This window comes from Corvus kubaryi, unplaced genomic scaffold (assembly GCF_017639235.1).
Source record: "Corvus kubaryi isolate FWS band 111438036 unplaced genomic scaffold, C.kubaryi_AGA036_p1.0 37353, whole genome shotgun sequence".
Lineage (NCBI taxonomy): Eukaryota > Metazoa > Chordata > Aves > Passeriformes > Corvidae > Corvus > Corvus kubaryi.
This window is the reverse complement of record NW_024581115.1, coordinates 295,715-318,727: the sequence shown is the minus strand read 5'-3', so window position 1 is coordinate 318,727 and position 23,013 is coordinate 295,715. Positions and strand designations below refer to the sequence as shown.

Below are 23,013 nucleotides of genomic sequence, written 5' to 3'. Positions count from 1 at the left end.
GACACACACCCCGATGGATTGTCACTGCAGAGGGACCAGCCCCCCACCAGGTGCAGGTGTAGCTGAGGATAGTGATGGCTCAACACAATTCAGTCGGTTTTATTGTGTTCTCGGGGTGCCGGGCTCCCCCACATGCCATGGCCTCGCTGTCAGCACCCAGCAACACAGGCACAGACAGCACAAGAACACTGTGCACGGTGGCCGGTCTCAGCAACACCAGCTTCTTGCCCAATAACATTTAGTGGGGAAAACACAGTTTCTCGGTGACATTAAACACGAAGACGAGCAACAGTTTAGATTAGGAGGAAGCTCTTTGCTCTGAGAGTGCTGAGGCCCTGGCACAGGTGGTCCAGAGAAGCTGTGGCTGCCCCCTCCCTTGAGTGTTCACGATCAGGTTGGACCGCACTTGGAGCAACCTAGTCTAGAGGACGGTGTCCCTGCCCATGGCAGAGGGGTGAAACGAGATGAGCTTTAAGGTACCTCCCAACCCAAATCACTCCGTGACTCTCTTACTCTGTGACACACACACAGGTCCTTCAGGCGAAGTACCGAAGTACCATCCCCGACTAGACAAAATGGCGGCGACACCCTGAGGCGCCACGGCGCAGCCCGGTGGAGACGACCGGGAGCGCGTCACGTGAGCGCCCCCAACCCTGCTGGCGCGGTGTGCTCTGGGAGTTCGGAGGCGGCAGCGGCGCCTGAGGGAGCGCAGCCGCCATTTTGTGCCTCTCACTCGGCGCTGGGTGGCCGCGTGGGCTCTCCAGCTCTGAGGGAGTGCTCGGTTCTCCTGCTTTGTAGGTCGGGGCGACGCTGCTATGGGCCGTAAGAAGAAGAAGCAGCTGAAGCCTTGGTGCTGGTATCCTTCTGTGTTGGACGCGGCGGGTGCGGAGAGCTGGGGGGGGCGGGGGGAAAGGGCAGCGGCCTGGCGCGATTGGGGCTCGGTCCCTGCGTGGTCCCGTTCCGTCTCGTCCTGAGATGGGGCTCAACCGTTCTTCCCCCGCCCGTTACGGTTTGTCTCGGTGCTTGGCCCTGTTCCGTCCCTGTACTCCTCGGGATGGGGCCCGGTCCGTGCCCTTCCTGTGCTCCCCACCCCCCGCGCGGCCTCAGGCCCGCTCCCGTCTTCCTCGCCGGGGCCGCGGCCTCCCGCCCGATTCCTAAAGCTGGGACAGTGGGAAATGGAGAATGATCTTTATCCCCCGTGAGGGAGGATGTTAAAGGGAGAAAATCCTGCTACTAATAAATACATTTATTCACGGAGGGGGGATGGATGTGGTTAAAATAGAATTTGAAATTTTTTTTTTTCTTTGTGACGGGGGAAGCTTTCAATTTGTAATTGCTGCATCATAATCCGGTTTAATTTTTCAGGATCCAGAAATACTGATGGATTTTCATTTGATCGCTCCTTCAGAAGGTGCTCACTATTGTGGAGTGATTACAAATTTACCTTTTATCTCTCTCTAATGTTTCTGTCCTCTAGAATTGTTTAAGAAAGAAATTTAGAAGGCGCTCCGAGGTATTTTAGCATTTTGTCTTGAAATGCATCTGTGCTTGTTTTAGATGTTAATAGTTCACGTTTCGGTGAAAGCAAGGGATACATTGTGCTAGCACTGTTAACATTGTGTCAGTAATAAAAGGCAAATATGTATTTGTCTCACCTAGGAAAATGTGTGAACCACAGAAAGGAAATGCAGTTTGCCTTTTCTGTTGTCTAGATGGCCAAACAGTTCTTTGCTTAAAATATATCTTTTTAAAAGCAGAGAATTCTTCATTGACTGCAGCAAATTATGCCATGTCAGAAAAATTGATAGCTGGATAACTGAAAGAGGAAGGGAATTTTAAACTAAAACCTTTGTTCTCTTTTATGATTGGTAGCTTCTGGTAATTGATTAAAGAGGCACTTCTGAGTAATTTGCGTAATTTCCCTTTTGCTGATTTGAAGTCTGTTTCTCCTCTAATGCTTTAGGAGCGTTCACACCCTTGAAGAGAAAAATAGGTAGGACTTGAAAACCAAAGTCAAACAATATGGAATCAAATGATGATTCTGATTGCATGCAGACACCTTCCCAGTTTTGTACCTGTGTAAAGAGGGATGTGCTGGACTGTGGGAGGGTGTTTGGTTTCAGACATGCATGAAATATTTATCACACTTTGAATGCTCAGAGATGCTTCATGTGCCTTTCTTTTGCTTCAGGAAAAATCACACTGGTGCTAATTATCTTAGTTCTATCTAGAAAGTCACTTCTAGGATTAAATGTTTCCTTAACAGTCTTCAATAGGTATTGTAATAGGGATTTCGATGATGAAAAGATCCTTATACAGCATCAAAAAGCAAAGCACTTTAAATGCCATATATGTCATAAGAAACTGTATACAGGACCTGGTTTAGCTATACACTGCATGCAGGTAAGGAGTTTTAGATTTACATGAACTTTTCTTTACAGTATGTAAAATTTAAATGAATAGGGACCTTGTGAAGGTGGGGGCTGGGAGCTTCCAGAGTCTTTAAAACTGGTGAGAAAAAGACAGCAATGGCCTGTTCGCAGCACAGGAGTCCTGCTGTGTCAGCAGTCAGATGGCCACTGTGCAGCAGAGATCTTTGCCGGGAGTTTTATAGGAGCGAAGGAATTGTGCTGTCTTGGTTTATGGAAGCTGGTTTTAGGGGTAATAGTAGCTACCAGAGACTAGGAAGCACAGATCAAGAAAATGTTTGGCCAGAGAGATTATTCCTATGAAGGATGTTCCTTTTCTGTTTTGAAACTTCCTGAAGAACACTGAGAATTTGCCCTGAATTGTGGTCAGCAGGATTTGTTTGGTTTTTTTTTTTCTTTAGGTACATAAAGAGACAATAGATGCTGTTCCAAATGCTATTCCTGGAAGAACAGACATTGAACTGGAAATTTATGGGATGGAAGGCATTCCAGAAAAAGATATGGAGGAACGGAGGAGGTTACTTGAACAAAAAACTCAGGGTAAGGTGTAATGTGGCTGGTTGTTCTTTATTTCCCTCGTCAGCTCCTTACTCAGCTGTGGCATTCAGTGAGGGTGGGATTTAATGCATTCTCTGATGGCAGCTCCAGGTACGTGGGAGGCTGGGACGGATTTTTCCTTTTCTATGCAGAAGTAGCTGTGGGCCAGAGCAGCTATAACAATTACCTAATGAATATGGGCATGGTGATTTATTTGTGAGGGTAAGAGGAGGAAAGGCCAGAGGTAAAACTATACTGATGATTCCCAAATGCTTCGGTTTTGTTGCTGTTTAAGTATACCTTTGGTTGAACTGCTTTGGTTTATGCTGGACAGCATGACATTGACATGAGGGCAGATCCCCCTGTGTGTTCAGGGTCATGGCAGTGTGAGTCATGTTCTGTCCCTTTATTTGTGGCTATAGGTAGGCTCACACAGCATTCTTTCTTTGTATTTCTGTGACTTTGTGAGCACTGATAAGGTTTGGATTTTGCTATTGCTGTTCCACCTAGAATATGCCAGGTAAAGTTAATTTCACAGAATATAATTTGTGTTTATATGCGTTGTACTGTCTGCAGAGAGCCAGAAAAAGAAACAACAGGATGATTCTGATGAGTATGAAGATGATGAATCTGCAGCTTCAACTTCATTTCAACCCCAGCAAGTTCAGCCACAGCAGGGGTACATTCCCCCAATGGCACAGCCAGGTTTGCCTCCTGTGCCAGGTGCACCAGGAATGCCTCCAGGTGAGAGGGTGTGTTAGGTAGTTACTGAAAACCTCAGTAGAAACATGAAATGCTGCTGTATACTGAGTAATAATCTGCCTTTTTAACATTGGGGTCACAGAATAGTTTTGGGAGGTGCAGATAAGCAGTTTCTTCATTTTCCTCCCCCTGTTCTGTGCATGAGCACATCTTCCTTCGTGGACTAGATTTAGATACCTAATGCTGGCATGTAGATTGAAGACGTGGTAGTTAAGACAAATAAGTGGTTCAAACAGAAGGCTACCAGTGGTGTGTGTTTGTGGTATTTATAACAGGATTTTGGAAACAGGGCAGAAAGGCTGCTGTGTATCTAGAGATTGCTAACACAGAACAGGCCATTCATACACAGGCCATAGATACAGTGAGGAAAGAATTTTGATCAGTGAGTGAAAAATGATCTCTTCTTGTAATAAGATGTCTTCTTTGGAGACCACTAAGAAGATTCACGATCTTGCAGGGCTGAGAACAATCAATCAAAGTCAGATTTGCAGATAGTATTTATATTGCATTGTTTGTAAGCAATTTTGTTTCAAAACCCAATCTTTTAGATCTTCCTGTAAAGCATTTATCCTGTGTAAACTTATTAGATGACAATTGGTAGCAACTGTATGTTATCAGAGTTGTTGAAAATATATTTTTCTTTTAAGGTATACCACCATTAATGGCAGGTGTTCCACCTATGATGCCTGGAATGCCTCCAGTTATGCCTGGAATGCCACCTGGGTGAGTAGCAAAAAAGATTTAATATTACGTGTTCATACTGTGCATTTTAAACTGTCACAAAAAAAAGTAAAGCTAATTAAAAAAATGTACATAGGGAATGGTGAACTCTGTAACCTAAATGTTAAGACTAACCAAAGAACTGGATGGCTGTAAACCAACATGTAAAATATGGCCAAACTGAGTTTATGTATAAAGTATGTTGCCTTTCCCCTGACTTAATAATTATTAAGTAGTAGTACATTAATATAAAATTTTGTTGTGTTGGTTTAGAGCCTTCTGTGAGCCACTGTTCCCTTGTATAGCGCACATATGTTGTGCATCTGGTTGTCAGTCATCAACCTAACAGGAAAAAAAGTACTGAATAGTTTCTATTTTTCTTGTATTTTGGGCAAGAGATATTGGTTTTTGTTCTTGTTTGGGGTTGACACCATACCCTATCACAATGTATTTGGAAATTCACAGTTAGATTTTTGATTTTGTCATAAATTTTCACAGATTACATCAGCAGAGAAAATACATGCAGTCATTTTGTGGTGGAAACATGTAAGCATCTCATTAATGTAATTCTAGGTACATTCATTATGCCATTTTATGTCATGTTTTTGATAAGCTGGAAATTGTTTTACTGAAAACCTTTGAATATTGCCTAAGAATTTGGGGAAGGTGTCTAGCAAGGTTTTGATACTGTATTATATGTGAAGTTTTTATGCTTTTATCTAAATGAATATTACAAAACTGTATGTGAAATGCATTTTACAAAATATTAACCGAATAGGCCCTTAGAGACTTAAAGCCTCTCTTGAACCAGAGCTTGAACAGCTCCATATACATCATCCTTTACAGTGCAGGACATACTGCAGGAACTCAGTTTAGTCTAAACTTTAGAGTTCACTGGGGTGAAAAGTTCTTTTCTGAGACATAAATATTGAGTTAACAATCCTTGAATTTAAAAATTACATTGTAGCTGAACATGGTGTGGATGCTCATCAGGACTTTAGCTTTTCTGGGTGGAAACTCAACAGAATTTAATCAGGTTGTCTGGCACTTAGTCCTCATTAAATTCCTTGTTAACTTCAGGTGAATGTTATGTCACCTGTAAAAACACAGATGAATTTGCCAAAACTTCACTGCAATTCCACTTAGGAGGAGAGGGTGGTGTTGCATTATGCTTTTTGTCTATTTTAATCTAAAATTTTGCTTACTTAACCTGATTAACTTTTGTTTAAAAATTGCCAAAGAAGTAGGAGACAGGAAGCAACTTTGGTTTTAGTGTGACACTAGTTCTAGCACTGTCTGCAGTTTCTCAGGCAGTCATTCTTCTGGGGCAGCAAGCAGTGAGCATCCAGCACTTGTTTTGATGTCTGCTGGGTGGCAAGACTGACTTTGTCTTTTCCAATCAAAAAAGGGGTGATGGGTCTGTGTTCCCAGTCATTGCTGCTTCTGCAGTGGTTGTTCCCTGTGTAGCAGTGATAGATGAGGTGAGAGCAGAAATCAGACTTTCCAGAGTGAGTGCTCACCTTTTCATGTGATTTGATCTGAAAACAGCAGTAGTGAAGGTGTCTTGATTCCGTCATACAAACAGAAACTGCTTCTTAGTGGGGTTTTGGTTTGTATGTGAGTGCTGCAGATCAGCTTACTTTGCTCACTAAAGTAGTAAGCGTTCCTGTATTTTGTTTCCCTAATCAGTTTTTGAATGGTTGCAAAAAATTAAGCAAACTTAAGCTACACTTGTTTGTTCCCTGTAAAGGGCTCATACATATTCATCTAGGAAGAGAAACCAAACCTGTTCTTAGTATGGAGAAAAAGTATGTTGCAATGTGGACTTCTCATATTAAAAAATCAAAATCCCACTTTATCATTAGTATATGGAGTGTTTACTGTAATTGAAACTCCAGAAGCGTTCTTGCCCTATGATCTCTGCTTTTGTCAATATTTTTTGGATAGTTCTACAGCTTTGGGTTTTCTGCCAGTCAGTCTTACTGTCAGAAAGGAGTAATAACAGATGAGCAGCAATTGTAGTGTGACTGGATCTAGCTGGTTTTCCTATGTTCAGATGTCATGAGTGTACTGAGATCAGATTCTTGGAACACACTGTTGCAGCTAGTAGTCTTGAGAGAGATTTCGAGAGACACCAGTTCTGGAAATCTCATCATAGAGGAAGTGAGATCTTGAGAAATTAAAGTTCAAATAAGTGTTTGGGGTTTTGGGTGTTGGGTTATGTTTTGGTTTTATTCTTGTGGAGTCAATTGGTTTGGAATTGCCTCTGTTGAGAGCTTCTTGAAATTATTTACCACTATTTTTTATCTAATACAGGCATGTGCCAGTTGTCTTAACAGTTTATCTTGAGTGCTCATACCAGTGCTCATTTTCTGTTTAATAGGATGATGCCGATGGGTGGAATGATGCCTCCTGGGCCAGGAATCCCACCTCTTATGCCTGGTATGCCACCAGGTAGGTCAGGGTTGTCGAACTCATACTATGGTGAGAGTTAAATTATATTTATTTATTTCCACTTAAGATTTAGGCTTTATGTAAAGAACATAGAGACTTATGCCACCACCTGCCACCTTGATGTGGTTGGATTGCCACAGAAGCCACTCTTGTGCAGACTGGTTGATTTGGGGCTTCTGATTAAAAATAATTTATACCATTGTTAAAAAAAAATAGAATATAGTTTTTTGGTTTTATTGCACTTTCTCACATTGTTGTGTTGCTTAGTCTCTCTTCATCCCTTTTTTTAATGTCTGTGGCTGCAGCTGGAAAATAGTAATGATTGAAAATGTGGAAAGTGGGCAGTAATGTTGGTCATTTACCCAACTAATGAGCCTGCAGTGTGAATAAACTTAACTGAAATTTTGGTCTCTTACCATAGCTCGAGGAGACGTTTCTTGAGCTTGTGCAGCTCTTAAGCAGCCCTAAGTTCCCTGGGTGTTCCACCTGACGAGCAGCTGTGTGGTAATGAACTGAGATTTGCTGGTTTGCTTGATGGAACCCATGGGAGCTGTTAACTTCCCACCTGACCCTCTCCTAGAGCTCCATGCACACAAAGTGCAGGTGTTGTGGTGACAATACACAATGTCCCAATCCACTTCACTGGTGACCCCAGCAAAGCTGGCAGTGTTTTGGTCGCAGTTCTGGTACTGTTCAGAAACGGTTCAGAGTCTCTTTGATTTTGTAACTGTGTCATCCATGCTCTTGGCAGTGTAGTTGTGGTGTGTCAGAAGCAGTTACCGCAGTGTGTCAGTAACAGTTACTACATTAATTGTAGTGGTTTATTGAAAGCATAAACTTCATTATTGAAGATTTAGTAGAAAACAATCCAGCATTGCTCTGAAGTGTTTGAGGTTACTGCCTGTGCACGGACATTGACTGGTGACTGCTGGTATTACCCTTTGTCATGTTTTATTTTACTGTTGCCTTAAAAATGCATCTTCCTGGTGGGAAACTTTTTTCTAAGGAACACTGGGAACAGGATTGTTGTAAGGAGTATTTGTGCTTCCTGGAGCCTGATCCGTTGCCCATTGTTTGTGGTTTGTAGGGATGCCCCCACCTGTTGGGCCTCGGCCTGGCATGCCTCCAATGACACAAGCACAGCCTGTTACAGCTCCGGGCATTCTGAACCGGCCTCCAGCTCCTGCTGCAACAGCACCGACCCCACAACCTCCAGTTACTAAACCACTCTTCCCAAGCGCGGGGCAGGTAAGGCATCCCAGAGCCTGGAATCTCTCATTATATTCTTCGAATTGTCACTTTGTCAATAGTGCCTATTTATTATTGAGGAGGCCCAAGAAATGACCAGTTAAGATTTTTGCTTGGGTTGATGTTTAATTCAGTGTAGTGCTCTAATGAATTTTAAAAGATTCTTTTGTTTGTATTAAAACAGCTGTGGAACCAGACAGAAGTTCTGTAAGGACTGGGGAAGAAAGGAGTAGGCAAAACACTCTTTAATGCCTTTAGTTTGTTGTTTATAAGGGAACTTTGGGTGGGTAAAGAGATGTGTTAGCTACAGGAATCTGATTCCATAGAACTCTATCTAAAATTTCCAAATTAAAAATCTTGATGTGACTTGTTCTCAGCTGTTCTCATAATGGGCTCTCTACTGGTAAATGGATGAATTTGTTCTGTAGTCTTGTTAAACTGGTTGAACATTGCCTGAGCTAGGGTTTTTTACTTCAAAAAGTTTAGGAGTAAGTCAGTGTAGTGAAAAGTTCTTTTCAATGGGAGGGGAGTGGGGAATTGATAGTGGCTTGTGACCTCTTCCCTTTGAATGCACTTGTGTGTAGGTCCTGGAGTTTTTACTTGCTTTCAAGTATGTTGCAGAAGCCTTTGTAGTGTACTATTTGTGTTTTGCGCTTCTGCTGGGAAGATACATGTTTACAAAAATACAGTCCTTTCATAAGAAAGGGCTTAGTATAAGAAATCCTTTCATCTGGATACTTTCCACCCATTTGTTTGGAGACTTTTCACTGTTTCCTTTCTTTTATGCTACAGATGGGGACACCTGTCACAAGCTCAAGTGCAGCTTCCTCCAATTCAGAAAGTCTGTCAGCATCTTCTAACGCTCTGTTTCCTAGCACAGCACAAGTACGCAGGAGGTCACAGTTTAAAACAAATTGCTTTTCAACTTAACCCTTTGGACCGTTCTGTAAAATCTAAAATTGACTAAACATCTTCAGATAATTTCTGTTATATTCCTGATTATGTTTAGCTGGTAAAACTGCAGAGTCCTTGATTATGAGTTGCATCTTACCAGAAACAAGCATGTCGAAGTGCCCAATTTTTCTTAGTGTGAAAGAATGAAATGTTATATCATGGTTCTAAAGGGTTAAAAGAGCATGAAAGCAGTTAAATGCATTTTAGTGGGCAGTGGCTAGCTTGATGCATGGTGAAGGCTTTCTAGTTTCTGTTGTTTAATATGGCACATCATAATGTAGGGAATTTTTAATTTGCATTATGTGCAAAATGTTAACATTTTTTGTTTTGATGGGGAAGTTCAGATAACTGTAAATATGCAGTGACTAGAAACAAAAGCATTCTCTCATAACTAAGGTTTGCTTTGGAGATTGCTGTGTCTTTAGAGACAGCTTTGTAGAATAGGAGAGATGAAATGTTGGAATCTGTAGTTCCATTGATTCTTCATTCACAAATAAGATTAGACATAGTGGATAGACATAGTACTTTGTGAAAATACTGCAATATGTTTATAGAGAGAACGCTTAAAGCCCTGACCCAATAGAGCTTTCTTAAATATTTGATTTAAATATTTCTTAAATACCTAGTTTTAATGTGTACTAGCACTTTGAGCTGTACTCTAATCTAAGGGCTGCTAAAGTATGTTAATCTAGTGAAAGAATAATAAATTTGTACTTAGAGGCTCCTAAAAAACAGTGGTTCAGGAAAGATTTACACATTTGCCAAATTCAGTATTTGAGATAAAATAGTGGGGTGGTTTTTTCTTTGCTGTCCCTTTGTTGTGGTGGCTTTTGACCTGCAAATTTTAGATTTTCCTCTGTGTGTGTGTGTATGTGTACATACTGGGGTTTATTTTGCCTTGTTTTCAGTTGCTCTAGTATGCAATAAGGCTGAACTTTACTTTTGTCAAGCTTGTTATAGTTATGTATCTCACTGGAAGGTTTCAGAGGTCTAACAGACATCATTTAAGCTTTCTGATGCTTTGAGAAATATTGACCTGCCTCTGTGTTTCACAGGCTGCAGCAGCTGTGCCAGGGCCGGTTGGTACTGATTTCAAACCTTTGAGTTCTACACCTGCAACAACAACGGAACCCCCCAAACCAACATTCCCTGCTTATACACAGTCTACAGCCTCAACCACTAGCACAACAAACAGTACTGCAGCTAAACCAGCTACATCTATCACAAGTAAGCCTGCTACCCTCACAACAACCAGTGCAACCAGTAAGTTGATCCATCCAGATGAGGATATATCACTGGTAAGTTAAAACGTTTTCATTGTCTTACTGAAAAATGTGATTTGTGCTGATATGGCAGATTAGATGGAATTTCATCTGTGCTCTACATTGTGTATATTTTAATAATGGTGTGAGTGCAAACTGTGCAGAACTAACATAACTGAGAGAACTTCTTTGGTTGTGAAGTGATGACTAGCATATTGCAGTTATCTTGCTCCAGTCTAAGCCTTAGTTTTGGTGGTGGTGGGAAATCTCTCAACCCGAAATACAATTTGGATTTTTACTTCATGTGACTTAAACTTGAAGTTAACTAGGTCTGGGTAATGAGTGTAGAACAAAAGACTGAAGAGTTTGAAGTCGTTTTGATGTTCTTACAGCAGTTAGAAATATGAAGTTTATGGATAAAACAAAATGAACCTTAATTACAGTTCAGAGATATTTAGATTTGTGTTCAGTTTTGTCACAGCTTTTTAAGAGAAAAGGGCTTTATTCAGCTGGGAGGAGGGGAGAATTTGAGTTCCATGCGGAATGCTTGATGGGCCTGTATTAAGGCAGAAAGTCTGCAGAAAGGGGGGAAAATCCAAGTGCTACTGTGTAATGTTACTAGTAGCCTTTGAATTAGTAAGGTAGTTAAAATAGTTACTCAAATAGTACCTCAAATCTACTTTGTTGCACCTTATTTACTTTGCTTTTGGTGGGTTTTAACACAATGCGTTGTGGTTGTCTCTTCTGATCTTAGGAAGAGAGAAGGGCACAGTTGCCTAAATACCAGCGCAATCTTCCTCGACCAGGACAGGCTTCCCTGGGTAATCCACCAGTTGGACCAATTGGAGGTATGCTGCCACCACAGCCAGGAATTCCTCCACAACAACAAGGAATGAGACCTCCCATGCCACCTCATGGTAATCATAAGTTTCCCAGCATTCTGTTTTTGAAAAGATTTGTGAAGTTGCCTATGCTGGCAGGGAGGGGTGAAGCTTTTCACAAAATGCACTTTCACAATTTAAAAAAAAAGAAATAAATTATTCTTTGCATCTTAACTGTTCTGTTTATAGGTCAGTATGGTGCTCATCACCAAGGCATGCCAGGGTATCTTCCTGGAGCAATGCCTCCATATGGTCAGGGACCTCCGATGGTGCCCCCGTACCAGAGTGGACCTCCTCGTCCTCCGATGGGAATGAGACCGCCTGTAATGTCGCAAGGTGGCCGCTACTGATGCTCCTACTCACGCTCTAATAGGTTTGGAGATTAAACCTTTTCTCATCTTGTGCTGTTAATATAGCTGAGCTTCCATCAGTTAAAGCTTCATTGTGACTTTAAAAAAATAAGTATCTTCCCACATGCAAGGAGCTATTGGACATTCTTATTTTACATGGGAAAAATTATTTGGAATAATAACAGGAACTTTTCCTGATGTTGCAATTTATACTGTATGGCTTCTTTTTCATGTTTCATCTAGGTTTTTAGAAGTGAAGTATAGTAAATATGGTTCGTTAAATTGTGAAGGCGCTGGAATTACATGAACATACCACCTTAAAGGCAAGTTCTGTAATGTTATGTTGCTATTTGTGAAATGATGCCTTCACAGCACTTCAAGTGCTGTTGGACTTCATGTCCCCAACATAGTTTGGTGAGGGCTGTAACTGTTCCCAACTACTTGTACATTAAAGTCTGAACTTGTAACAATATTTAATGTATTCAGAGTTCCTCCTGTTCCAGGGTTTAAGTAAACTGACCCACTAAGGTCATGTGACTTTTCTGTACTGTTATAAACTTCATTGTAATAAAAGAGGAGAAAAATTTATATGCCTTTTTATTCGTGACCAGCTGTGGACAACTGCCTGAAAGGTTTGTACAGATGCATGCCATGGTAGCCATTGATGTAATGAACACAATTATTGGTGCTGTTTTGATAAAGTCTGAATTCCTTGTTCTAAAAAGTCACTCCTTAGCTGTACATCTGAGTAGACAAAGACCTGTACACTTATTAACTGACTCCTCAAAACTGAGGCTGCAGGAGGCACATCCTGACTCCTGGTTGTAACTTCTCTTAATGCATATGTTTCTTTATTTGTGTTTTCTTGTCCTCAATAAATTTTAAATGATTTCTAGTCCTGGCACTTGCTTGTAGGATGTGAAAGTGCTCTAAGATACAGCCTAGTGCCAGGTGTGTCCCATTAGTTTACTCTGCAACTGACCCTTTTTATTGTGCAAATGGAGATTAATTTTAGGAGCTTTTTAGGTGAAGATTTCTAGAAGCTTAGGTGCATAGCACATGGGTGAGTGACTTCCAGTTGATGTATTGAAGTTGACCTGCAAAAGAGAAATAGTAGCCTAACTCTCTTAATGCACAGAAGAGGCAAAGCCAGCAAGAGTAATATGTTATATGCTGTGTTTTTACTTTAAATGTTCAGAATTTCATGTTTTGACAGTCTCTAAAAGGTGAACCATTTGTAACCATCTGTTGTGTGCTATGATTAGATGTTGTCTGAGATTTCTTGAGCCATTCAATGAAAGTTTCTGGAGACTGTTTTATCAAAGAGAGGTCTTCCCTCTATGAATTAGTCCTTTCTCTGTTTGTAAGAGTAGAGTGATAAATCGCTGTTAAGGTTGTAATTCTCTTAATGTCTGACACCGTGTGTTCCTGTGTTATACCTCTGATGAGAATGTAGAGGGAGACTTTTTGGAGGGGAGGGAAGTGAGAGCTTCTCTGGCCTCTTCTTTAGGGGAAAAAAAAAAGTGGTGAATTTTTTCATTTGCAGGTCAACTTTAAATACATGTTCCAGCCTCAAGCCTTATCGGCAATTTAATTAATGGGGATATCTCTTCTTTAGGGTAGAGTAGAAAGATCATCAGCATTTTTGTGTCATTATGTTCATAGATGTTTTTGTAGATGGTGGAAGTTTTTCACTTAATTATAATACTGAGCATTATGGCTCTGTTTCTCAGAAGTCTTGGGGTTTTTTAGCTGCACTAAAGTAGTTCATGAGGCTTTATTCTGTGCTGTCTCTTAAAAGTGCAAAAGCACAGTACAGCTAAAATACTACATTGTCTCAGCTTCTGACCTGGGGTCATGGAATGTTTCAAAATCACTAGAGCATCCAGTTTACATCTAGTTACAGCTGAATGGCCTTAGTTTAACCATTAAGAATTGCCAGGCACTTTTTTCTGAAGTGTTTAGCAGTTTTAAGACCATAACTCCAAGCCTCTGTTGAGAAGCAGTTCTCCCTGATCACTGAAATCTACTGATCGCCTGTCAGATGTGCAGTATTTGGCTTGCAAATGTGCTGAGTGGGTCTTGATGTCAATTGTTTTGTTAGCTCTTCATCTTGCTTTAGACGTAAGTCTAACAGATAAAACTTGTTTTGCTGAGGCAATGCTTTTATACTCTGGTTTTCTTCTGTTTACCTAATAAGGATAATTACAAAATACTGGAGAGATTTTTACAATGTCTTATCTTTGTCCTTTCTGTAATATTACACATAAAATTCATACATTATAAAGTGATCTTAAGTACCGCTTGTAAAACTACAGAACTTCTTGCTTTTTCTGAAGATCATATTGCTGCTCAAAGGATGCTTTGCCCTCCTGCCCCAGTCAAGTGAATTCCTTCTCCTTTTGGTGTCTTTCTGTAACTTTCCATATGTTTTCATACCCCTACTTCTCCTGGGATAAAACCGTATTGCATGTACTGTTAACTCAGCCTATTCTGCAAGTTGTATTAATTAAGTTTCACTTTTTTAAACAGTGAATGTCTTGTTCTGATAATGGTACTATTTTGTAGCTAACACTGCATAGACTTCAAGCCTGAATGCATTTTGAGATTGGTCTTTCCTGAGTAGTAATGTTATGAAAATCCCTCGAGTAAATACTGCCACATATATTTCATTGATACTTGCATACAAGCAGGTGAAAAATTTTTCTGTGATTTTCATGTGGATACTTATTTCCTGCTCCTGTCATTCCTGTGCAGTAAGAGCTGTGATGTGGCTGCCTTTAGTCTTCAGTTACTCTTGTCTCTTGTGTGATTCTTCTGTAAACAGGCAGGTGTTTCAGTGCCTGTGTTGTCTGTTGGTCCCTGCCTTCATTTCTTTTGGATACTGCTTCTTAATGTTCAGAGAGTTGGATTTATGGTGCATTTACCCAAAACCAGTAAAACTACTTTGAATGCAGTAGTTGCTTGTATAAAGACTTGGTTTACAGTACCAAGTGTAATCAACATAGCTGTGCCAGCAAAATCCCCAATGTAATGCAGCCATGAAAACAGGGTTTTGCTTTAGTTAATCTCTCCCTTGAAAGAGATTGCAGAAACCTTTATGATTACAGAAAAGCATATCTATTATAGCTGTTGCAGGACTCTAGTGATGTGATTACATAGGCAGAAGCTTTGTTTTTCAGTTGTTGCCTAAATTTGACATGGCAGATCTTGCAGTAAAACTAGCACTTGCAAGTGCATTTTGACCAGTCTTGAAATTTGCAATGTAAATATTGAATATGAAAGATTAAGCTACAAGAAAATTTCAGACAATTTCAGGTGGGAAAATATGTTTAAAAAAAAAAAAGCCAGAATTTGTAGCATCTAGGACTTGTGTAGAAGGTTCAAAATTACTTTATGCATGGTCTCACAATATCATAACAAGCGGCTGATTTTTAGGGCAAAATGGATGAGACTGGCATGAAAGAACCTTGAAAAATCCTGGGTTAGTTTTTAGAAGTCTTTATATGACTCTTTCATACTGTCATTAGAGCTTTCTGCCTTTGGCAAAGTTGCTTTAAATAAAATACTACTTAGCGGGCATATGTGGACTGAAAATTCCTTCTGAAACTTTTGGATTACTTTTTTTTTCTTCCAGAGATGAGATTTTAGGTGCTGATAATAAATTTGAGGCTGGGCTGTATATCTAATAACCGTGGATAACAATTCCTCGCTCTGTGCATGCATGGGAGAATATAAACAAGCTTCTAGAAACACATTTCAGCTGCATCTGCCTTCTGTGATTTCTTGCCAGTATTTTAGTCCGTGGAGCGCCTGAGCAATCCTTACACAGAACTGGATAACTTACTCTGTTAAAACATGGATAAAATTGAATGGGATAGACAACCTGCAGTTATTTTATAGGAATCAAAGAATTCTGCATACAAGATAAAAAAATAAAATACCAAGATTACTTCAGTTTTATGAACAGCAAGAAGGGCATTATGATCTTCAGTTAAATTAAGACTCTGATATACCAGTCCATGAGCTGGGGCCACAGTTCAAAATGGTAACTGATGACACGTAGTAAATGTCTTAATAATTGTACTGGTCTAGTTTCTACATAAACACTAAGACAAGGGTGAACATTTTCAGTGGCTGATGGAATCTTTAACTCAACTTTTTGTGAACTAGTACAACAAATACTATCAAGTTATGGGAAAAATGCCCCAAGACAACTGACTGACGTTCCATTGATCAAGATACAAAGCAAAACAAACTGTCCAATTCAGAAATAGCTACCAACTACAAAAAATACTGTTTGGGCCTAACAAAAGAGGTGCTATAGCAGTCATTTTCTTTTGTTTGCTTGATCACTGGAATTTTGTTAATTTTGATTGCATGTCTTTCACTTAATTGGGTCATGTTTTTTCTAAAACTTAAATTTTTCTTCTTCCTATAGCCCTGCCATAGGACAGGCTGAGGCAGAGTCTCAGTGTTGCCCTGTTCAGTCTGAGGCAAGTGGGATTTATTTTATTCATTCTGGGGGCTTTCACAGCTTTATGGCTGTTGGATATTTATGTCCCCAAACTTGCAGCAAGTTTGGTGAAGGCCCCTAAATTTATTTTAATTTAGGTTTTTTTATTCTCTTTTGGTAGATGGGCTCTATATTAATATTTATATTTTTATTATCACTGTATTTTTAAGAGTCTTAAGGGGAGGGAACCTGTTTTTAAGATGTGTGGGTACCTTTTCTCTTAATAGAACACCTTTCCTTCGAGGCTGCTCAGGTAGTCCTTAAGCCACACTGCCCCTCCCTGTCTTTCCCTGCATTGCATTTGTGCTGTATTTGTTTTCGGGCTTGGTAGTGTTGACTTTGTGTAGTCTCTGAATTAGTGGCATGTAAATACCAATTATTAATGTTTTCTCTTCTGGGGAGATGTATCTATTGAAGAGCTTAAAGTAGGTTTTAACTAGTAAGCTAATTGCTACAAAATTGTGTAGCCCAAATTACAGAATACAGTTTCTTTGAAGAAGGTTGAGATCTTAATACTGCTGCGTCTGTGAGCTGCAACTCAACAAATATTAATGTAGAGCCCTGGGAAGAAATAGAGATCAGATCCAAGTTGGTAACAGAGAATAGAAGTGTGAGAAATCAAAACTGCAGATTTTTCACTTTGCCAGTTTCAGGGAGAACCTTTTCCTCAATCTCTCAAATGCTCCAAATTTGAGAATATTTTGACTATTGCAACAATAGTAAAAGTTGAAAAACTTTTTTTTGAAACCTTGTGAAATTCTGTTGCATATTCAGAATTTGCCTTGTTTATTTTAAGTTCCCTCTTTCACACAGTGACTAGCAAAAATTTCTACCCTTTGTGAAGAAAAAGCTGCTCACTCTGTTGCAGATCCGTTGGTCTTGAGTGCTTGAGGTTGCTTAAAGACAACTTCAGCTTCAGAACAGCAGGTTTTGCCCAAGGAGGTCTTGCAGCATATCAGCAGTGAAATACTAAATAAACACATGTGGCAGTCTGGTTTGACTTTTTAAATTTTTGAGGTAATTTTAAAGTTTGTGGTGGGCTTTTTTTATGAGCATAGACTCTGTTTCATTTCTTCAAGATTTTGCTAAATAATGACCCTTAATGGGATTTAAAGTAATTTTAACTTGAGGATAGAGTTGTAATTAACTTAGAAGAGTGGATTGCACATTCCTGTTGTACCCTTTGTTTGTACTCTGCCCTTTGCATTTTTCCTGTAGAAGACCCCCCTACCCTTCCCCCCCCCCCCAAATCCCTGTCTGACTGGAAAATTGACATGTCCATGTTAACTGTTTCAGAATGGTTATTGAGCATGGTCTTTCTTTGCTAATTCTCATTGTGGTGCTCCCCCTGATAACAGTGAAGATGAGAATAACTCTTCAAGATAGACCACTGGAACTAGTATTTCTTTCACTTGCTTAATGTATAGGAGCATTTGGCTTAGTTCCTGTTTCCTTAGAGTGTCTAAATACGTGGTGGGGCTTATACTTCTTGCTTTAAGTATCTGAATCTCTTACAGACTCAAAAAATAGGCAAATTTCAAATGCCTTTTTATTTTGAGGGACAAAGCGTGTTCTTAGTTACATTCCAATATTGCAGTTCTCATTGCAGTAGTTCGTGTATCACAAAGTTGTACGTCTTGCTGTTAGTGAAGTTTCTTTACTAAAGATGACAGTATTTCAGTGACATGACTTTCATAGATACCTAAAAAAATTAGGTTTTGCAGTTCAGTTTTTTTAAGCTTAAGTAGAGGCACATGACTTTTTTTTTTAAGGAGCAGGAGTTACTGATACTCTGCTAAATTGGGTAAATTTGCACCTGCTATGTTAAACAAGAAAAGTAATGTGGAGATGTGGTAAATAAAGTACATACCACGCATGAAGAACTTCTTAAAAATCTGTATGCTTGCAATCAAAATAATCAGACCAGGGAAACAGTGGTAGTGAGTGGGTTCTGTAAGAATGCAGCTACCAATGAGTGCTGTTTCGTTTGTAATGGCTGGGCTAGGTTGGAAGTAGTTTAGAGTAAATAAATTTTGGGACAGCCATTTAAGGGATCAAGATGAATCAAAGTGTTTGTGAAGTGCAACGTATATAAGGTTCTTTTTGAAGTTCTGAAAAACACTTGGTAAGAGATTTCTGGCACATTGTAAGCAGCAGCTTAGTGTAGTCTTGATTGTCAGAGCACAGATTGCCAGTAAGGCTCTGTTAAAAGAAATGCGGTTTTACTGCAGCCCTGTGAAGGTGGGGCTGAGGGGGCTGAGCACGGGAGCCTGCTGCTTTGGCGGCCAGCCATATCCTGTCCTGAACCACAGGATCCAGGGTGTTATCCTCAAGCTATTTGTTCCTGGCATCCTGGTGAGTCAGTTTTGACTGTCCCTGGTATGAATAATTGTGAGGCTTGGTATTTTTATACCTGGACACTGTTGTAAGTAGTGAGGCCCTTGTACCTTCTGAACAAGTTTACAATAACCTCTTAAATTCTTATGGGCTTTCTTGCAGTAGGGACAGTTGGCAACACTGCTGTTTTAATGGCAGTGAATTTAACTTCTCCATAAATACTGTCTGGAACTTACTTACCTTAAGATTTTTCTTTCTTGTGGATATAAAGAAGTGAAAAAGTTTTGAGAAAATAGTAGAATTTTTATGCCAATATCATCTTAACTAAAAGCAAAGAAGCACACGACATTGAGAGCTTGAAAGCTTCCTTATAAGTTCTCATTAGCAGTTAAAGCGTATCTCTCTGATAGCTAAATGCCTTAGACAACGTTCAAGCTTCTGACATCTCAGGTTTTTTTTCCTTAAATTCTGTCTAAATCTTTACCATATTCCCAGGTACGATATTTAGAAAGGGGGGCATGGGTTGTAGAATTTCAGCTTCTGCTGTGCTTAGTAGCCAGTATCTGTAACTGGCTTTTACTAACAGTGATTTTAATTACCAGAAATGAATGTAATATAAGCAAAGGAAGCTATTTCACCATCTCCCAACTTTAGGAAATTATGTAATTCTTTGAGATAAAGATGTAATGCAGAGCTTTTTTATTTTCTTTTTTTTTTCCTTGAGTTACTTGCACTGAATTCTTTAGCTTCTTTCTCATAAATTTAAGTGAAAAAAAATACATTTTGCTCTTTCACTTGTAAAGTCCAGAATAAGAAAACACACTAAGACTTTAATGAAGGAACCTGGCAATGTAAGTATTGTAATTTCCATTATGTTTGTAGTAGGCAACAGGTGACCTTGTTAAACTTACGGGTTATGTATGAAAAATCAGAAGGGCAGATTAAAAGTAGTTTTATAGTTGCCTTTACTTCATATGCTTTTTTTAAGCAACAAATTGCAGTAATTGAAGTTTGGCAGGTTTTTTGTTTTTTGTTTTTTTTTTTTTAACTATGGGTTAAACACCTTGGTTTAATACAATTTGTGTTTCTGTTAACTAGCAGCAGAATTTCAGCATTTGCTACTTACTGGTAGAGAAGAAAAATTCCACAGAACTGCCAGTACAGGTTAGTTTAATCTGTAAGTACCTGATGTTCCTATTTGAAATAATTTGTTCAAATGATACCACTTAAATACCTGAGGGGAATTTTGGTCTCTGAAATGTGATTGTTATCTACTACTGATTCCAGTAGTGAGTGAACAGACTAGACTTTCTTGGAAGACCTGTAATGGATTTAACTATGCTTGTGGACAGGTAATAAATATCTGCAAGCACCTTTAAGGAAAATTTAGTACAGAATCTTGACAAGCAGCCTTTGATGTTACTGAAAAGTGTGAAGATCTAAAGTCAAAATCACTGTAACATGCCAGTTACTAATGAGGCTGGTTTTTATCAGCAAACCAGCAGGATCCTGTGTTTGTTGTGTTGGGGATTACGCATTTCTGTTTGTAAGAATCCATAGCAGTTTGTAATCTTTCCATTTTCTTTAGCTATTGCTAATCACCATTTCTTACCAACAGATTTTTACTTTATTAGGGTGGTAAGCCAGGAGCTTGTTCTTCTATGCTTTTTTAATTATTACTTTTGTTAGTTCATTTCAGCACTTCAGAGGCTACTTACAAATGTGGTTTTGTCCAGCTGTTTTATCTTACTCCAGAGTTACTGCTCTGCCTCTATTTTAATTCTGCCCTATTCCATATTTTCAGAAATTTTGGTATTTTATTTCTATTGTACAGAATATTTTACACCTTAAAATAGGAAACATTCTTCGTGAATGGATAAAAGATGCAGCTTTCTCTGGAATGGCTGCATATACTTACTTCTGTTTAGACTTAGTGTCTATCATCTCTACATATCAGCAGAAGAGAGGAAAACTTCTGTGCTGTAGCACAAAGCAGAGATCCACAGCTGGATAGGCTGTAAGGATGGGATGTGCTTTAATTTACTTTTTAAGGCCATGTTGTCCCACTCTGAACTTGAGGGGCTTTTGACATCATTGGTGGATAATTACTTAGTGGGTACTGGAAAGGTCATAGTTATGTGGTAGCTGAACAGACACTTCAGTTTTACCAGCTCATCTGAAGGGTCTAGAGTGGGTTTATGAGTGACTTGCCACTTCCAGCAGAATTGCTTATTTTAAGATTCTGAAGTCTTACACAGTGCTGCAGAATTCATCATACAAACATACACAGTTTCAAGGCAATTGTATCTTCCCAGGTTTTAGAATAGTTACACTTGCAGCCAATTGCCTGCCATCTTCTCTACATCAGTTCTTGGTAATTCTCACGAAATTGCTTTGTCTGCAAAATGAGCTACAGGCAAATTTCTGACTAACGTTGCATAGGTTTTTCTTCCTAGAAGGGGAAGAAAAGTCATACAGTAATATTTATAATTTAGCTTTATCTCTGCTTAATCTTAATTGCAGGTATGCAAGAATAAAAGGGATACCTTGTTGTGAGGCCATTACTCTGTTCACAGAATGTATTCATATTTCTTACACCCTTCTGTGGTTGACCCTAGCTAATACTTAATGCAGTGCTCAGTACTAAGTTGGAGGGAGTAACTGATTACTTTGGGCTGCTCAATTACCTTATCAAGTCCTGGTTTTGACAGGGGTTGGATGCAGACTACTTGTACACTGACCTGGCAGTTAGTGGGGATAACTAAAGGGCAGAGTGTGTTCCACAGTGTCTTAACAAAAAAAAAGTGTGTTTGTCCAGGATAGATCATAGTAGAACTCTGGTAGAACATCATCTCTTTGTGAAACTTTGAATGGCAGTTAATTATGGTACTTTTTGGTAGAATAAAGTTTATTTTCTTTTGAGATAGGACGAAAACAATACTGGAAATCTGAACTTTGATTACCAGGTGAGCAGTGTTAAATTGTAGCTCAACTTCTGACACACCATTAGAGCAGCTGTCCAGTGTAACACGGTTCAGCAGTCTTCCCTCCCAGTTCTGGTGCTGGATATTTGGAACAGTTTGTCATTTCCCAGTATTTCCTTGGACTCCATGCTGACTCCCAATTGCCCTTTTAGAGTTTCTGGTCACTGTGCAGCAAACCCAAACTGAGCAAACTCCAAGCTGGTTTTAGTACCTTCATAAAGCACATGAGTGAATAGTGTTCCCTCTTGGTAGCAGTATGGCCACAGAAGTTAGTGCGTTGTGAAGGGTTTTTTTCTGTAACTTGATACTGCTTTTGTGTAAGTGGTATGAAAGGTCTGGGATTACTGATCTTTTTCAAAAGACAGGTGATGGCAAAATACTGATGTTGAATTTAATTCGAGAAAGTGAGAGACTGGTAAGTATGTGCATCACTTTAATGCATGCAAATAGTAACAATAACAAGCTTAATTTTATAGCATTCAGTTTACAAAGAAGATTGAAAGAAAATTCAGAGCTAACATCATTTGCATCCACTGGGAACCTTCTATGAACTGTGCTTCAGGAATGGGTCATTGCACATATAGCCATTTGTAATGTGTAATCATTTTGTAACAGTCTCTGATTAAACAGAAGTGAACCACTGTTTGTGCATTTTTTTTCTCTTCTTGAAAACCTATTTAAATTATTATTGCAACAAATGTTATGGTGGGAATAACTTGGTACTGGCTTTTTGATTGTAAGCTGCAGAGACTCATTTGTGTGAGCTCTAACTTAAAATGGAGACAAACAAATGAACCCTAACTTCTTAACCTGTACTTCCTTTTGCTGTTGATCCACTGTTCTGCTGCTAAGCAGACTATACAAAGTTATTGAAATAGTCAGAATATGGAGGAGAAGTTTCTAACAGTGTTTTCATAAAAGTTGGTGGCACAGGCATGCAGGGAGATACTCTGTTCTAAACCCTTTTGGAGCAAAATGCTGGAGAGATGAGGTAGCTTCGAAGATGGGTATCCTTGTACCTCCTGTGTATGGGATGAGAATGGATTACTGTGCTAGGCTGGTTGGTCTTACTTAGCTACCACTGTTCACTTGTAGGTTAATTTCTGAGAGGTGGTAAAGGGAAGATAAATGGCTATTTTAATGCTATGACATGGACCAGTTGGAGGCATTTTGAATTGGGTATGTGTGACAAGGAGGTGCAGTAGAGGACCCTTCAGGGAACACTGCTGCTGTGCAGAAGCTCTTTATGAGCATTTGTCCTCTGGCCCTTTCCCCTCCAGGGGAATCTGAGGGGCATTTGAGAACTACTTTGTACTAAAAGCTGGTTAGAGCAAGGGCAGTTGTGTGTTGCCTGACAGGTTGGAGCCCTGCCAGCGTGAACATGACTGGTAGGAAGGGTGGGTCTGTACTTGCTGCCCTGTGAGCCTTAGCTGGTTGTTTTTGCAACGTGGGACCCCAAGATTTAATCTGTAAGTTTACACTTTTTCTCTAAAACTTGTTTTGGGTTTTTTTTTTTTCTGTAGGGCTGGGCAGGATGAAGTAAAGAGTTTGAATCTAAACTTTTAATTTCTTAGAGGTA

General features: G+C 39.6%; 1 protein-coding gene across 11 annotated transcripts; it reads left to right on the top strand.

Moving 5' to 3' along the window:
- The first annotated feature begins 673 nt into the window (after positions 1–673).
- ZNF207 (zinc finger protein 207) lies at positions 674–22,075 on the top strand. 11 transcript variants are annotated; one of them, XR_006016704.1, is made up of 15 exons: positions 674–856; positions 2,277–2,403; positions 2,831–2,969; positions 3,543–3,710; positions 4,376–4,451; positions 4,947–4,994; positions 6,832–6,932; positions 7,990–8,150; positions 8,943–9,035; positions 10,160–10,402; positions 11,121–11,283; positions 11,437–11,620; positions 11,841–11,920; positions 16,039–16,093; positions 19,549–22,075. XR_006016704.1 is itself a non-coding variant. In XM_042032303.1 (13 exons), exons 1-12 carry the CDS (start codon positions 816–818, stop codon positions 11,595–11,597), a joined length of 1,521 nt encoding a protein of 506 aa, XP_041888237.1. In that variant the 5' UTR covers positions 674–815; the 3' UTR covers positions 11,598–11,620; positions 16,039–22,075. The 11 variants fall into 11 exon arrangements, 10 of the variants coding, with proteins under 10 accessions (XP_041888237.1, XP_041888236.1, XP_041888238.1 ...); XM_042032303.1 differs by lacking the exon at positions 11,841–11,920 and having other exon boundaries at positions 16,039–22,075; XM_042032302.1 differs by lacking the exons at positions 16,039–16,093; positions 19,549–22,075 and having other exon boundaries at positions 11,841–12,185.
- Positions 22,076–23,013: the final 938 nt, after the last annotated feature.

Bases quoted from the DNA above. Each gene is read 5' to 3' on its own strand.
- ZNF207 (XM_042032303.1), top strand. From the start codon at position 816: ATGGGCCGTAAGAAGAAGAAGCAGCTGAAGCCTTGGTGCTG. The intron at 2,404-2,830 runs GTAAGGAGTTTT...TTTTTTCTTTAG, and splicing joins TAGCTATACACTGCATGCAG to GTACATAAAGAGACAATAGA. The intron at 4,452-4,946 runs GTGAGTAGCAAA...AAATTTTCACAG, and splicing joins ATGCCTGGAATGCCACCTGG to ATTACATCAGCAGAGAAAAT.